General features: G+C 39.3%; 2 protein-coding genes across 2 annotated transcripts; both read left to right on the forward strand.

The window, feature by feature from the left end:
- Window positions 1-1581: 1581 nt before the first annotated feature.
- LOC145490156 (peroxisomal biogenesis factor 3-like) lies at window positions 1582-9414 on the forward strand. The gene is made up of 3 exons (XM_081469267.1): window positions 1582-2348; window positions 6815-7183; window positions 7874-9414. Exons 1-3 carry the CDS (start codon window positions 1775-1777, stop codon window positions 8071-8073), a joined length of 1143 nt encoding a protein of 380 aa, XP_081325393.1. The 5' UTR covers window positions 1582-1774; the 3' UTR covers window positions 8074-9414.
- A 267-nt stretch (window positions 9415-9681) lies between these two features.
- On the forward strand, window positions 9682-14633 carry LOC145490373 (uncharacterized). Its single transcript, XM_081469495.1, has one exon. It carries the CDS (start codon window positions 11038-11040, stop codon window positions 12025-12027), a length of 990 nt encoding a protein of 329 aa, XP_081325621.1. The 5' UTR covers window positions 9682-11037; the 3' UTR covers window positions 12028-14633.
- The last annotated feature ends 1037 nt before the right edge of the window (window positions 14634-15670 follow it).

Here is a 15670-nt window from a genome sequence, read left to right on the forward strand (position 1 = left end):
TTGGATTGGGAATCTCCCTTGAGATTCGTATGCGTGCGACTTCAATTTTTGCCCTTATATGGATTGAAACGAGGAATTTCTTGATCGTGGGTCCTTCCTCATACTTATAAAGCTGAAATTAAAATAGCAGGGTTTTCCCCTACAAATAAAATGCAAATATATTTAGGGTGTTTCCTCGGCTCGTTGGGAAAGACACGACAAGCAATCTTCCAACTCAGGCAAGGCTAATGGGAATAAAGCTCATTTAGGACCCAGTGTGGTTTAATTTTTTTTTTCACATCTCCTGATCTGTAGGCTACGTGATGTAAAGGCAATAAATGTATTTCCGTTTGTTTTCGTTAATATGTTTTGTTTGCAAATGCTACCTGCGTAAACTGAACCGGATCTGATTGAACTTGACCATTTGCGTCGATCGTGCCAAGGTGAACCTGGGCTTCAAACGTTTCTCATTTTAAATGTCTCGTATGGCGAAGGACTTTACAGAGCATGGATAGAAAAAGGCATTCAGAAAAACAAACCACATTTGCTTATGGACAGTGTAATCATAATAGAAATATTTTGAGAAAATGAAAACACTTTTTCCGCGTTCCGTATCAAGTTTAAAAAAAAACGACATTTTAGCGCGTGCTTCTTTACATGGTGTTTTCTAAAGAAAATAAGCAAGGAACAGTTTTTCGTGAGCATATTTTTAGAATAAAGCCGGAAAAGAAAGCGAAATGAAATTTTACAGTAAATCAGATTTTAACTATTTTAATTTTTATTTTCCAAATGTGCAGTTTCTATCGATCTGAGATTTCCGGTGTTCATTGGCCTTCGCCCTATGTATCGAATGAACACCCCCCTGGGAAATAACCCGAGCATTTTGACCCGTTTAAGTGCCCAGGAGGCGGGGATTTGTTTTCACCGGTTGTTATTGGGGTGGGAAATTTTACATCATGGGAGGGGTGTTTTGAAGACTAGCGGTGGGGAAGCTCAAGGACATTAATAAAGTACAACCCGTTATTTGTAACATCATGGCCTAAAAAAGATCTTTGTCTTGTGTTGAGGTAAATGATATAGTTTTGCTTGTGAAATCCTAATCCCTTTTTAATTATGATTGAACAGCTTGACACCTTTTGCTATTCAAATATTTTTTTTCCTGAAACTTCGTCTACAAAGTCGTCATTTAATAAAGTGAAAGATTTAACCATTCGTGCACCCCACAAAATTACTTCTGCCTGATAAAGTTGAAAAATGTCAAAAAATAAATATGTCCGAAGACAAGAAAAAAAATCATGTAATTTTTAGTAGTTTAACGATTAAACTCGAAAAAAAAAAATCAGTATTTTGTTTTTTCTTAGTCCTGCCGTGCTGTGTCACGATTATGCAAGGTTAGTGACCATGACAGTGCGTGAAAGGTAAATTTCGCGTGCATGTGACTTCCTGTGACGTCGTTACGCATTATATGTAGAACGAGTATTTCGTGACTTCTTAGATCTGAAACTGCGTCAGTGCAATTGCAAAAATCTTGTCTAAAACATATGTAGTAGTTTGTTGTTTTCATTATTTTTGTGAAACTCGTATTTATCGATTTTTTTTTTTTTTTTTTCAAAGCAAAGAACAAAATGGGAAGAAAAAATCAACCTCGGGCTCATCTGAATCGTTCAGGAGTAATATCAGGACACTTCATGGGTACAGGAATGACGTAGGAACTTCCAACGTGCACAGTGGCGTCACGGGAGCGAGAACTTCTTTATAGTCTTCCAAATCGCGTTCTTTTCCTGATTGTAACAACATGTGGGAAAGCATTAAAGGTTTTCTTCGACGGCACAGAAGGAAATTTTTCATTACAGGGGCCATCGTTGGCGGGGTTTATTTGCTCGGACGTTATGCAAGATGGCGTTTCGCAGAATGGCAGCGACAACAAGAAATGGAGTATGTGGAACAAGCGAGGAAACAGCACCATTTCGAAAGCAACCTTAGAACTTGCACCATCACGTTTTATTCTCTGGTGCCAAGCTTACGCGATTCGTTAATGGAGAAGCTTAACTGTGAAGCCATAACAGCGAAACTTCGTGAACGACCCGCGAACAAGTTAGAACTTTGGGAACAGCTGAAAGTAATGGGTTTCTCGCGCACCGTAGCGTCCATTTACTCGTCTTGTATGCTGTTTGTCTTTTTAAGAGTGCAGCTGAACATCGTTGGAGGCTACATGTATTTAGACAGTTTGGTCGTGACGAAAGAAGGCTCAAATGGAAAGAAGGTGCATATAGCTGAGGGACTGCAGAAGAGATACCTGGCTCTGGTGTCGTACCTCCTGGGTGATGGTCTTGATTTTCTTGTAGAAGAAATCAGAAGAGCCGTAGAAGGTAACAAAAAATGAGCAATAAAATGTTGAAATGATTTATTTTCACCAAAGCAAGCAACACAAAATGCACAACCCAAAAATCTCAGAGAGAGCCCACATGAATTCTCGGGTGCTCTTGGGGAGGAGCCCTTAAAAGTCATAGTCTAGTCGTCACTGGCTTCTCCTTGGGGTCATTCGGCAGGGTAATCAGGAGGCTTATAAAAAGGATTAAGCAATCATATGAATTTTCCCTCATGGTAGTCAGTCATTTCTTTTATACATTTTCGTTTTCAGCCAGTCTATCTCAATCTAAAGTCACAATGTTATTTACAATTTTCTTCTTACCTACTTCACACATTTCACAAAATTATGGTATTCTGATGTATTGCCCAACATGTTGCCGTGGTCAACCAAGGGACTTATCCCAGAATGAAGTTGTGAAACTGTGGAAAGGGGCAGTATAGAAAAATAATGATGTAATGTTAGATTACTGTAAACCCTTGAATTAGCGTCTCCCCTCAAATATGTACTCCCTTCGAATAAGTGCCCATCCTATCAGCCAAAATTTAAAATAAGCACCCCCTCTCCAAAAAGTGCCCTGTCTCCTCCCCCTGTTGTATGGGAGAGTACTGAGACAACAAAGAATGTATAGTTTAGGTCATGTTGAATCTCAAGCAAGTAATTTTTGACTCTTTCAAGCAATGCACATTGACTGTCGCAACAGATGGTAATGACGATCTGCTAATTCATTGCCTAAAGCCCAGCCATCCTTCTGCAGCAAGCCTAGACTGGCACTTAAGAGTGCCTGCCTGTAAAAATCAGACAAATTCTTAATTTCGCAGCAAGGGTCGAAAATTCGATTTCGCTCATATTTTCATGGTAGATAGGCTAGGGCATGACAAAAACTACTGGATAGCTGTTTTGGCAAAATATCTTTTTATTTCAAAGAAATATGCAAATTACCAAATTTCGTTAAAATCGTCATTTGACGCACCATTTTATCAAGCAAGTTTGATAGCCTCGCACGCAAAACCACATCATTCTTCCGTCTTTAAAACACTCAAATATTTTTGTGCAATGTTTAAATGTGTACTGGGTTGATGTTAGGGAATGTTGCATTGTCTTTTTGGGTGCAAAATAATTAAATTTTGAAGACATGTATTTCATTCACTTAAAAGTACTTCGTGAATATAATTAATTTTCACCATGTGTGAAACCTTCAAATGGATTAAGCTTCTGGTGGTTGAATTGCAGAAGGATGGTCTACAGATTCCTGCAAAAATTTCTTTGGGCAAATGATTGTGAGCGACACAAGAGCTTTTCAAAGCACGTCAAAAATACAAATATTTGACCATCCATCGCCAAATTTCAATTTACGGGTTAGACGTATATTTTAGCTTGCGCCACATGACTTGACCTATGTTAAGTTGAAATAGACACAGAGCTGATAATTTCGAAATGTTCTAACCTTATTTTTTTGTAAAAGGCAGGTCCAAAGCCATTTTGGCATGTTTCTAGTCGATCTCTCACCATTCGTCGCACATAAAGCAGAAGTTTGCTTTTGTTTACACAAGGTTAGCGTCCGATGTACATCGCCTACTGTCAACCTATTATTGGTCGAATACCATGAATCTGTGACCATCTTTCTGCATGTATGAACATCACTGCGTCTAAGTCAAACACGGCTGAGTCATTTGAAGATAGTTGCTTGCTTTGTACTGCGCCAAAATATTACGTTTAATCGATTGCTGACCATTGCTGATAAGCGTGTCGGCGCAGCACACAGCCATTATTTGTTTGTCACGCAATGCTGTCACGGCATACGCTGCACATTTTGATCTAATTTGTATAGAGCACTCTCAGGATGAGTGAAAAAATTTCATCATTGTTCATCTGTTTGTTCATATATATATAATATGTATATACTTATATAATCGTATTCTATAGTGTACATGGCCTCGGTCCAAATCACGTTTGTTGCACATTCTGATGTTTCAGACAACAGCTGATAAAGCTAGTGCCTGTACTCACTAGAATTTTAAAAAAAAATCGCCATAAACAAATTATAGATCAATGAAACAAGAACTAGCTGAAATAAACATAGGAAATCACAACGTGCCTAATTCGTGAGAAAAACAGACTAAATTTAATTAGTAATTACGTGAGTAAATAGCTCTGGCCATGCCATTTTATTTGGCATATTTTGTTTGCTTAGTGGTGAGGCATTGGTATGTTTGTAACAGAAAATAGAGGACTGTTGTCAATACAGTCCAAAATTATTGTCAGTAAAATATTGTAAATAAAACACCTATTGACCAGTTACCTCCGCGGCCACCATTTGGTCGTTCCGATAAGGGTTTCATTATTGTCTTTACCACTATTAAGTGGCCACCCAAAATTTAAGAACTTTGATTTGGAAAGGGCGATGGCAGACAAGAGTCTGAAATTGAAGGTGCATGATGAGTGATAATTCAAACGCACGTCTATCTTGATTGTCTTGAATTGAATCCATGTTCACCAAGAAATTTATAATCCGATAGTGAAAAATTAAATATTCAAGGTACACCAACCTCTAGCCCCATTAAGCGGTCACCACCCATTTCCCCGAGGGTAGCCCACTGTATTACATGTAAACCAAAAATAATTCCACAGCGCGAAAAGACCTACGTATGAGTTTAGTATTACAGTAGTACGCAGGGCATGTAGGTAGCGGTGGTTGAGTAAAAGATAACAACAGCGGCAATGGTAAACTATTCATTCTTTTCATTTCTTAATTTAACCTCTTCCTACTCGACACGATTGTGTGCCCCCAGTGGTTCCAAGCATTATGGAGCCTTACGTATTAGGATAGAAATTGTCCTACCTCAACCCCCTAAAATGGGATGACAGCATTGCATGACGAACAAGGAACCGCTGCAGCGAGCATTCAAGCCATCAAACCATGATGATCAAACGTAATATTTTGGTGTAGTGCAAAGCAAGCAACTATCTACAAATGACTTAGCCATTTTTGACTTAGATGCAGTGGTGATCATATGTGTCGAAAGAGGGTCACAGATTCATGGTATTCGACCATTAAATAAGTTGACAGTTGGCGATGTACATCGGACGTTATGTAAACAAAAGCAAACTTCTACTTTATGTGCGACGAATGGTGAGAGAAACACGTCAAAACGGCTTTGGACCTGCCTTTTACAGCAAATGAGGTTAGAACATTCCGAAATTATCAGCTCTGTGTCTATTTCAACTTAACATAGGTCAAGTCATGTGGCGCATGCTAAAATATACGTCTAACCCATAAATTGAAATTTGGCGATGGATGGTCAAATATTTGCATTTTTGACGTGCTTTGAAAAGCTCTCGCGTCGCTCACAATCATTTGCCCAAAGAAATTTTTTCAGGAATCTGTAGACCATCCTTCTGCAATTCAACCACCAGAAGCTTAATCCATTTGAAGGTTTCGCACATGGTGAAAATTAATTATATTCACGAAGTACTTTTAAGTGAATGAAATACATGTCTTCGAAATTTAATTATTTTGCACCCAAAAAGACAATGCAACATTCCCTAAAATCAACCCAGTACACATTTAAACATTGCACAAAAATATTTGAGTGTTTTAAAGACGGAAGAATGATGTGGTTTTGCATGCGAGGCTATCAAACTTGCTTGATAAAATGGTGCGGCAAATGACGATTTTAATGAAATTTGGTAATTTGCATATTTCTTTGAAATAAAAAGATATTTTGCCAAAAAAGCTATCCAGTAGTTTTTGTCATACCCTAACCTATCTACCATGAAAATATGAGCGAAATCGAATTTTCAACCCTTGCCGAGTTATTTTCCATTTTTATGGACAGGGACTCTTAAAGGGATTACATTTCACAGTTCTTCAAGAGAGACAGGAGCCTTCTGAGACTTCTGAGGGACTGACACGTACATGTATTACAAAAGAAAAATCATATCTAATCATAATTGGGGAAAAATTAAAGAAGCGCCCCCTTGAATAAGCGACCCTCCTTCTTCTCCTAAATTTGAAATAAGCACCCCAGCGCTAATTGAAAGATCTACGGTATTCTTGTACTAAGTGCTAACAAAGAGATCCACCCCTCCAGTTCATTTACCATGACAGGACAAGAAGGGCTTGTGAGTACAAAGCTCCACTTCTGATAGGTGACTACTGGAAGAAATGACATTAAGTTTTGATTCACCTGTAGCCTTGATCTTCACACCTGAAACAAACTTGTTACATTATGGGTGAATTGTATTAACAATGGGCAATTTCACATGTATCATCGAGGGCCTGTCAAGCATACTCAGCTATAACAGGTGTTACGGGTTACGGCCCTTATTGACAGCCCTGAGGGTCAGTTGATTTCACGTCGTATCTAAGCTGCATGTACCAGAAAAAGAGACTGTTAGATATGGTACATGTAGATATGTAATAGATTTGATCTTTCAGTAATTTAACTTCAAACATTTGTTCAGACATTTTAGGTGAGGTGTCTTTAAAAGAGAAGTTCAGCCATGTGGAACTCACCAGACTTGTCAATCATATCAGACAGTCAGTGGAATTTTCAAACCACAGCATACCTATTAAAAGAAAATCCCCTGATGCTGCAAACCACAAGGCTAAGAATGGCTGTCACAGCACACCACTCCAGAAATTCATGCTTCCCTCAGATATCGAAAGTTTGTGTGGTGAGGAAGCCGATGACAACTTCAAGAACCTAGTTGGAGAAACTCTTGATATTCTGGACAGCGATGATTGTCAGAATGTGTTGAAGATGTGTTTGGATGCTGGATTTGCCCATGTTATGCATAACATGATTCCCTTCTTCCAAGTTGAAGAACTAGGTGAGTTTATTTAAATAATTATTATTTCACAAGAGTGCATTGGATATACTATGGTAGATGTCGATGAGGCATGTAGCGCCCAGTTGGCCATAACCATCTCATATCCAACTTGTAAGCATGAGTGGAGTAATGGTTTTATTAAAAATGCCCTCAAAATATAGAAAACTGAAATACAATAAAAATAAAAATGCACCAAAAGATCATGCCTATGGTTGCCGTATTTTTAGAGCATGGTATAAACAAACAATAGCCTCCATTTGCTGCGAAAATATGCTAGGATATTTGTGATTATTATCCTTCAAATCTTTTTCGCAGCACGCGCAGTTTTGAAAATTGGGGAATATTCTCGGATATTGCCCAGTTTTAGCAGGGAATTTTTGGTCAGGTGACGTGTTTAGACCAGTCGCGCACGAGCGAAAATATTTGATGAGATATAATGGCTCATATACCATGCCCAGGGATACCATGATGGCTAAGCCAAGGAAAACTCAACCACGACGCGATTATCTTTGGGCTATTTTCTAAACTCTGATCAAAACACTAAAGGATAGTTACCATCAGCATACTTGCCAGCAACTTTGCAAATCCACTAGCCTGCAGTTGATCTATTAGTTTACAAACTGCATGGTCTTAAAACTACAGTGTAACAGTACATGTAAATATTCATTTATCTTTCTGTGCTTTCTCCAGAACTTGGCGCTGTGGGCGGTATTGAGCGTGAACCATCTCTTGATCTCCCACTGGCCAAGATCATTCCTATCATTAATGGACAAGTTAACCACATCTTGAGTGACTCAGAGAACAACTACTTCCAAGACTTGTTTAAAGTTGGCAGTGCAAGGGAATTTGCAGCAAATGTTTATGAAGCATTCAGCCTTGAGGTGGACTAGAAATCATGTCCTGCAGAATTCACGAAGCCAATGTTTGAGATGACATTAACAAACAGTCTGGGCAATTTCTCAGGCCATTGGTATAGATGGGGATCAGTGGGTTTGAAGTTCCACCTCCCCGCACACTCCTCCTCTCCCTTTCCCATGCACATTTCAAATGTGCCTTTTGGCTCTTTATCACATCAGTGATCAACTTCTATTTTCTCCTTAATAAATACTGTACATACCAAATCAAGCATACATCTGATGAGAATAAGGAAACTGATCATCCAGGAGAATCTTGATATATGTTCAAATTCTCCTAATTGGTACTTAAAGAAGTTTACAAAGTGTATAAATGGTTTTGAAAGGAAGCCTCTAGTTTATGAATTAATGTATGTCTATCTATTTTTTGCCCTTCTTGAGACACTGATAGTATAATCCTGTAGGGTGGCAACATTGTAAGACTAATGTTAAGGTTTAAGGTTACAAGGGTAATAACATTCATTTGTAAATGATCCCTCGCTCAAAATGTTTAGTCATTTTTTGTGATTTACAAAATTACATTTGTACCTAGAAATCAAATGAACACAAAATACATAACAACATCAGATTTAGTTGTATCAAAAATAATTCAGACTTGAGACATTAGGACTGGATTTTCTGGGATTTACCTTCTTTAACCTGACAGAAATGTGTCTCCCGAAAAGGCTGTGTGTGGACTGTTAGGAGTTTTCCTTTTTTTTTATTTAAAACCGATTTATTAGAATGAAGTACATGTGCTTGTTGTAAAATGTAGAAGTTCAAGATTGAACATATTTAAATTATTTTAATTATACTGTTTCCAGATTCTCGGTAATATATTTTCATCACTCAAAAGTTTATCTTGTTAGGTAAAGGCATAAATAATTATAATTTGTACCTTAGTGAATCTCATTTGTACATGTTCATAAACGGTTGTCTGTAATCAAAACGGTGAATAAAACAGTTACCTTCTGACCTTGTGCGTAATGTGGATTATGTTTTGTAAGCAAAAGAAGCAGCCTCAGCACTTTCAGGTACTCGAAATCCTGCAAATTGGCTTTTGAGCATTCTCCCTTGCCCACCCCTTCAACTTTGTGATGTCTTTAGGCTCCTCATTGGGGTATAAGGCGACAAAAGTTATTTTGCCCCTTTTTTTCCCCTCGTATCCGCACTAGGAAGGCTGTGTAGAGGAAATTCTAAGAGCTGCAGGTGGGGAGCACTGCACCGTTTACAAGGTTTTTATAATTGGCCAAACGAAACAACAGATAAATTAAAGAGCACAAACAATGTCCCTAGCCCAAAGAACAAAAGAGATGCAAATTAACAAGAACGAAACAATTGAACCAGTCCTTTACACGGTTAACTTTTCCCACTTACATTACCATGTAAACCTACGTGGAAGCGAGGCAATTTCAGGCAGAAACTTTTCTTAAAATTGCCCGAAATCACCTCAAACGTGGCGGATTATGTTACAATGTAAAGGAGAGAAGTTAACCGTGAACGAGCGGTTCCGAACGGAAAGTGCGAAGTCAGCAAGCTTCTCTTAATCATAAATAAGTGAACGCCGATTATAAAGATCGTGTTCATGAAAAATGGTGACTCGGATATAAAAGTACATTTGTGCTCTCCAAATGCGTGTTGTTGTCCATCTGTTGAGAACGCAAAAGTCAGCTGAAAAGTAAATGACACCGAAACAATTCCTCTAGAAGAGAACGCTAATTTAATAAGCAATATACATTTGGTTGAACTAGCGATGTTTCCATAAAGTAGACGAAAAAGTCCATTTTAAATTTCTCCACAGTGTTCCGTAGCGCGGTTTTGACTTTTGGTTTACATGTACATATGCAAGGGCATCCTTCTTGCAACCCGACGGACGATATCATTGCTTCTAGGTCATTATCACCCCCTTAACCTTCTTGATGCTTATTCCTTACCATTTCCCCAGGGGTACTCCCAGAAAAATTTGGCGCGGATGTGCAGCCCGCTTCCTAAAACGCTTACCCTATTTATGACCAAAATCTGCGATTTTCCCAACCCTATTTATGACCAGACCAAAAATTCGATACCCTATTTATGACCGTTGCGGCTGACACAGTTGCCCTAAACATAATTTTTGAAGGGCTTTTGTTTATGGTCTTATAGAAAAAGATGAAAAAGTAGCTTCTTCTAAAAAACATTCCCAATTCAAGACTAGAGGGCAAACACCATACCCTATTTGAGACCAAAATGGCCAAATAAGCGATACCCTATTTATGACCAAAACGGCTGAAAAACCATACCCTTTGGGGCCACACATACCTACTACTACTAGCCCATATAAGGGAGTAACTCCGGGACCATTTCTAAACGCTGCCATTAAAAACCCAAAACTTTCCACTACCCCCTAGAATATGCAAAGGACCAAAACGCAATAGGTAGCAAAGAAATCTCTTTGGGAGTGGGAAAGAGGAAATTTCTTAGTATTTTCAAAGGGCCACTTGCCTCACCAGTACCCTGCAAGGGAGTTCATATGCGCCCTCAGCTACCCCTACACGAAGTTAACAGAGTTAACAATGAAAGTTTAATAGATTTATGTTACGGCCTTTTAGTATATTGTGTCCAGCTGACGAAAATATGCACAACTGAAGGCCATGTTTTTGATCAGACATTAGCATTTCGCTTATTTACTCGCTCTAACAACAACAGAGGCGCGCAAAGAGCACTGGTTGAAACTGAGCGCATAAACTTCCCCTAATTCTAAGAAAGCGGGGATTTCCCGCATGCCACAGATGCAACAAGAAGATGCTCAGGCTGAGTTGGACGTAAAAGACTTACAAATTGAACAAAACACGCAGAATTTACAGCCAAAGATTGGTAATGCGCATGCAATATTATGTGAAACTTTTAAAAAAGTCATGTAAAATTGTAAGGATCTGCGAGTCTCCTGTCTGCGCACGAGTAAATCACGCGAAGTGAGCGGCCATGTCAGTCCTCAATCCCTTTCAAATTCTTTTGAATGATCTCAGCAATGAACTACACGAAAGGAATCTACACAGCCTAATACATGTTTGTGGAGATCTCATTCCTACTGGCCAACGCGAAAAAATCAGCAGCAGCTGGGAGGCATTCAGCATTTTACGTCAACTCAACATCATCGGCAGCGAACCAAAAAAGATGGCGAACTTGCTGGCAATTATTAAGGAACTGAGACCCAAGAGAAGAGATTTGGTGCACAAGATTAAGCGCCACATTCAGGACAATTACGAAGAACCAGACTTGATATTGAAAGATTTCGAATCAAGTTCTGATTGCACTCTGCCATTTGGCGTGATTTCCAGACCTTCAACACCCATATCTCACATACCTCAAGACGACTGTTGTCGCATTCGCTGTTGTGGTTTGGCTTGCAGTTGCAATCCATGTTGTGATGCTTGCTGTTGTTGTGTCATCTTGGCACTACTGTTATCCTTCCTCGCCATCGCGGCTGCACTGGCGTGGTATTCCAGTATTCCTGTAGTAAGCGAGTATTTAAAGTCCGATGATCATGATGAAATAAAACGTGCCGGGCCATTTGTTATCTCTATTTTAGGATTCCTCGCAGTCTGCGGCGTTCTCAGTGCCATTTACATCAGGTGTTGTAGGCCAAGAGATCAGCTGAATTATACAGTGCTACCAGCCTCTCACGAAATCAGGAGTGATCAAGCAAGCTATGCCTCCTCCGACTCAGCTCCCACCACCTATTATTCAGTAATCGACCGGAGGATAGAACGTCCAAGACGTCGTGAGTGTTCCTGCAGTTCCGGGCAGTATACAGCTTCAAGCTCAGTGACTTCTGGGGCATCGTTGCGTAATCCACCGCGGCTTCCAAACGACGTTGTTCCAGATGGCTTCCCGCAGGATGACTACCCTGAAGATTTTGCTCAGGAAGTGGAGGAGGTAAAAGGTGATTTGGCTGATTTGATAGAGGTCTAAAGATGGTGCGTGATATAAATATTCTCTCCCTTGCCTCGTTCGCCGGTTTTTAACACAACGATAGATGAATCGAAAGAAGTCTACATCATATCGACATTCACGTACCAGCTTATTGCACCTGTAGTTATGCGAGGAATGCTTGCATGAGCTGCGAGGGACTTAATCATGAGACAGCCCCAGAGGGCGAGCGGCTATGCCGTGACTGCAGGCTATCAGACTGTCAGCGATTTAAACTTTAAAAATTGGATACTGACTAAAACATTTTTTATTTTTTTTTATTTTTTATCGACATAATTTCTTTCTAAGGTAGTCTCAAGAGCTAAGCTTCAAAGCAAATCAATTGAAAATGCGATTCGTCGCCATGTTTAACTGAGTTATAAACTTTATAATGCTACGCGACATTTGTTATTATTCAGATTTTGTTTGTTTCATGTCAATGATGCTTTGCATTAGAATGAGAAGAGAATAATCGAAACTAGAAAAACATTCAAATACGAGCGGATACAGAAGTAGCATAGCGATTTGATCTAAGCTGTCTAAGCTGTGAGGGCTTATTTAAATCTGTTCATTTTGTGATGCTTCCCTACCTAAAATATGTGCAGACGGTTTACGCTAATAAAATCGATAAGTTCAATAAAATCGATAGCATTAATTTAAAAATCGAGAATTATCGATTTCAACTTGCAACGTATCTCTTTATTGATTTTTATCGATTTCCGATACAATTTATTAATTTCTATCGATTGTTATCAATTGCCATCAATTATCGGTTTTATCGATTGTACACGCCGGGTTATTTGTATGAAACATCACACGAATCGACAAAACGTTAGTGCCTGGTGCCCGTTCATGCAGTATAGAACATAAAATTGGGTCTCTTATTATTTGGCTCTTCCTGTTTATCAAACATAGAAGAGGTATACTGCGTAGAAAGCTTTCCGTAAAAAGTATGGTTGCAGAAAAAATCCGACGGGTGGGGTGCGGTGACCCACCACAACCCCCCGCTTCGTCGATTTTTCTGCTCTCGCTCCAAATTGCGCGCGGACAGAATGCGGAAAAAGTTCTTCATACGAGAAACGCCAGGACGCAAGCTAAAGAAAACGTTGTAATTTTCTGTCACTTTCAACAATTTATAAAGACTCCAAAGGCTTTGATTTTTTATCTTTTTCCGTTAAATACCTATTTGTAGAGGTATTGATGTCATCCTAGTATAAGTTATATTTTTAATTTAAATGTAAGCCCCCTAGATAAGCCCTTTGAACTCTTGGTGCAAACTCTTATTGAAATGTGTTTTAAAATATCAAACGTGGGTGCGAACAAGGGAGAGGGTAAAGATTAGTTGTTGGATAACAAGAAAAGTCCTCATTTATTCCTTTCCGTTTGGTCCAAAAGAGTTTTATTCAAAGCAGGCTGGTAAACCAGTAATTAGAGAGCCACTTCAAAGAATTATAGACCACAAAAGTCTGTCAAGTGTAAATCATTTAATTATGAAACAATAAAGAATTGGTTCATGCTTAGCGTGCGTATATCGAGTTATGGATGCACGCGGGAAGCTCGGAGAGCACGAAAGAGTCTGGCCCATCACTGTCACCTATGAACAGTTTGTAACTTTTCATATTTAATTTCATGTATATGTATATTAAGTACAATCTTCTTAGCATAAACCCTCCATTTGAGCAACAGTAATATATAGATTTAGCCAAGCCTGGAAGGGGAGCTTCTGGGTCGGGTTTGTCAGACTGTTCAGGGTAATCCAGGATAAGCGAGAATTTTGATTTGAGTCTTTTAACTTTAATTTGTGGTGAGATTTTCTGTTTATATTGTTTGGCCTTCTCATTTGAATAATCTGAAACTACACAAACATTTTTATACAAGAAAAATTTATACTTCGATTAACTTTTAATTCTGGGTTAGCAAGCTTAACCAACTTCCGAACAACGCGGCCCCGATTACAGTAAGTCAACCTGGCCTGAGCCCGCGATCTAATCGAAAAACCAGTACTTGGTCAGTGGTCAACTTCAAAAAACACGTGACCTTGATGACATCTATAGTTGAGTTCGCGATATAGTCATGTGATGCTGGTCAGCGGATACCTTGTTTTGACAGGTGTCAATTGACCATAACATGGATGCCCAATATCACAGATTTACGCTGTAAACCAAGGCCGCATGTCCTATTAGCTGGAGTATGACCGCCATGTTGTGCGTCGCCGTCGTCGTCGCCGACGTCATTATGCGTACGCGCCCATGAACAATACCGCTAGCCATTTTTACCATGAGAAAAGTGATTTACGGGTTTCCATGAGTATGTGGCTCCGCTTGGCAGCCCTTCGGGCCATTCTCTAGATCACAGGTAGTCCAAACGCATGATACGAGTTGAGGTAATCAATAATTTATTTGAGAGTGGAACGTGTGACCCTCTGAAGTAAGCGGTGTTGTTACAATGTCGACCGTTGAGAATTTGAGCGCTCTATTCAAGAAATAGAAAACATGTACCGTATTTCTTTCGAGTTTTAGTTGTGCTCACGTAGTGTAACGCGATCATAATCTAGTTTGTATCGAGAATTTTTTGGACGAATGTGTTCGCCGATTTGCCCCCCCCCCCCCCCACCCCTTACAGCAGGGGCAAATTACATCATGAGCGCATGCACGCGGTCAGGTATTCGCCGTATGGATCGTTTTCACTGTCACGCAAATATCTTCCTTTATTAACGGTCACTGCTATAATTGAAAATACATCTTCCTTCACTATTCGCTCGAGCAAATATTGAATAAAATACAGTAAGTGCTTGACTTAGGTAGATTTATTTTCATACCGTTTATGTGTAGAACTGTCGCTTTTGCAAGTGCAATATATATTTTTTTTGCTATAATTCATCTCAGCCTCTGTGCCAAAAGCTACGCGAACATGTATTCAAAGTGCTCGGGAATTCTCTGTTGGTTCCAAACTTGAGAATATAGTGAACACCCTTTGTTAGAATACATCTCAGGCGACAGTTAAAGAGAAAAAACACCTGAACCAAAAGTGTAAAATTTGTTGGCTTTTCCTCCAGTTTAGCTTGCCATATGTAGTACCGCCTTAACAGAAAAATGTAATTTAGTTGAAGTGCATATTTTGAATTTGGTCCGGTCTTAGACCATGGGCAGTGATATTCATTAAAGTGTATTCATCGGTTATCGGCTAACGAAGATGATTGACATCAGCTCTTAAATTCAACTTTTGGTCTAGACTTTGTCGTCTAGATTTTTCATCAAGACATTGTCGCTATAAGTGTTGCACATGAATGGTACAACAGCATAAAGGAAATTGCTCTAAATCAGCCCTTCGCTGAGAGTTTTTCGTCTCCCAGTATTTGCAGTATTCGAATTTTTTGTTTTCCCAGTGTTAAACAGGGAACAGAATACTGAAAATAAAGAAAACCAACACAGGTATAAGTAGTATTCGTAGACGGTATGTGGAGTGACCAATCAGACCGCAGTATTTTTGAATGGACCAATCAGAAAGCCGGATATCGTCCACGTGACCAAAATAGGCATTTTTGACACAGCCACACATCCCTTGACGTCAAGACCTGAGAAGGGTCTGACGTCATCAAAAAAGCCCTACGTCACAATGGAGGACCTGGGAAGGGTTATTGAGGCAC

This window comes from Orbicella franksi, chromosome 6 (assembly GCF_964199315.1).
Source record: "Orbicella franksi chromosome 6, jaOrbFran1.1, whole genome shotgun sequence".
NCBI classification, from domain to species: Eukaryota; Metazoa; Cnidaria; class Anthozoa; order Scleractinia; family Merulinidae; genus Orbicella; species Orbicella franksi.

Excerpts from the sequence above, each read along its gene's own strand:
- LOC145490156 (XM_081469267.1), top strand. The coding sequence starts at position 1,775 with ATGTGGGAAAGCATTAAAGGTTTTCTTCGACGGCACAGAAGGAAATTT. Across the intron at positions 2,349-6,814 it reads AATCAGAAGAGCCGTAGAAG|ACATTTTAGGTGAGGTGTCT; the intron begins GTAACAAAAAAT and ends ACATTTGTTCAG. Across the intron at positions 7,184-7,873 it reads CTTCCAAGTTGAAGAACTAG|AACTTGGCGCTGTGGGCGGT; the intron begins GTGAGTTTATTT and ends TGCTTTCTCCAG.
- LOC145490373 (XM_081469495.1), top strand. The coding sequence starts at position 11,038 with ATGTCAGTCCTCAATCCCTTTCAAATTCTTTTGAATGATCTCAGCAAT.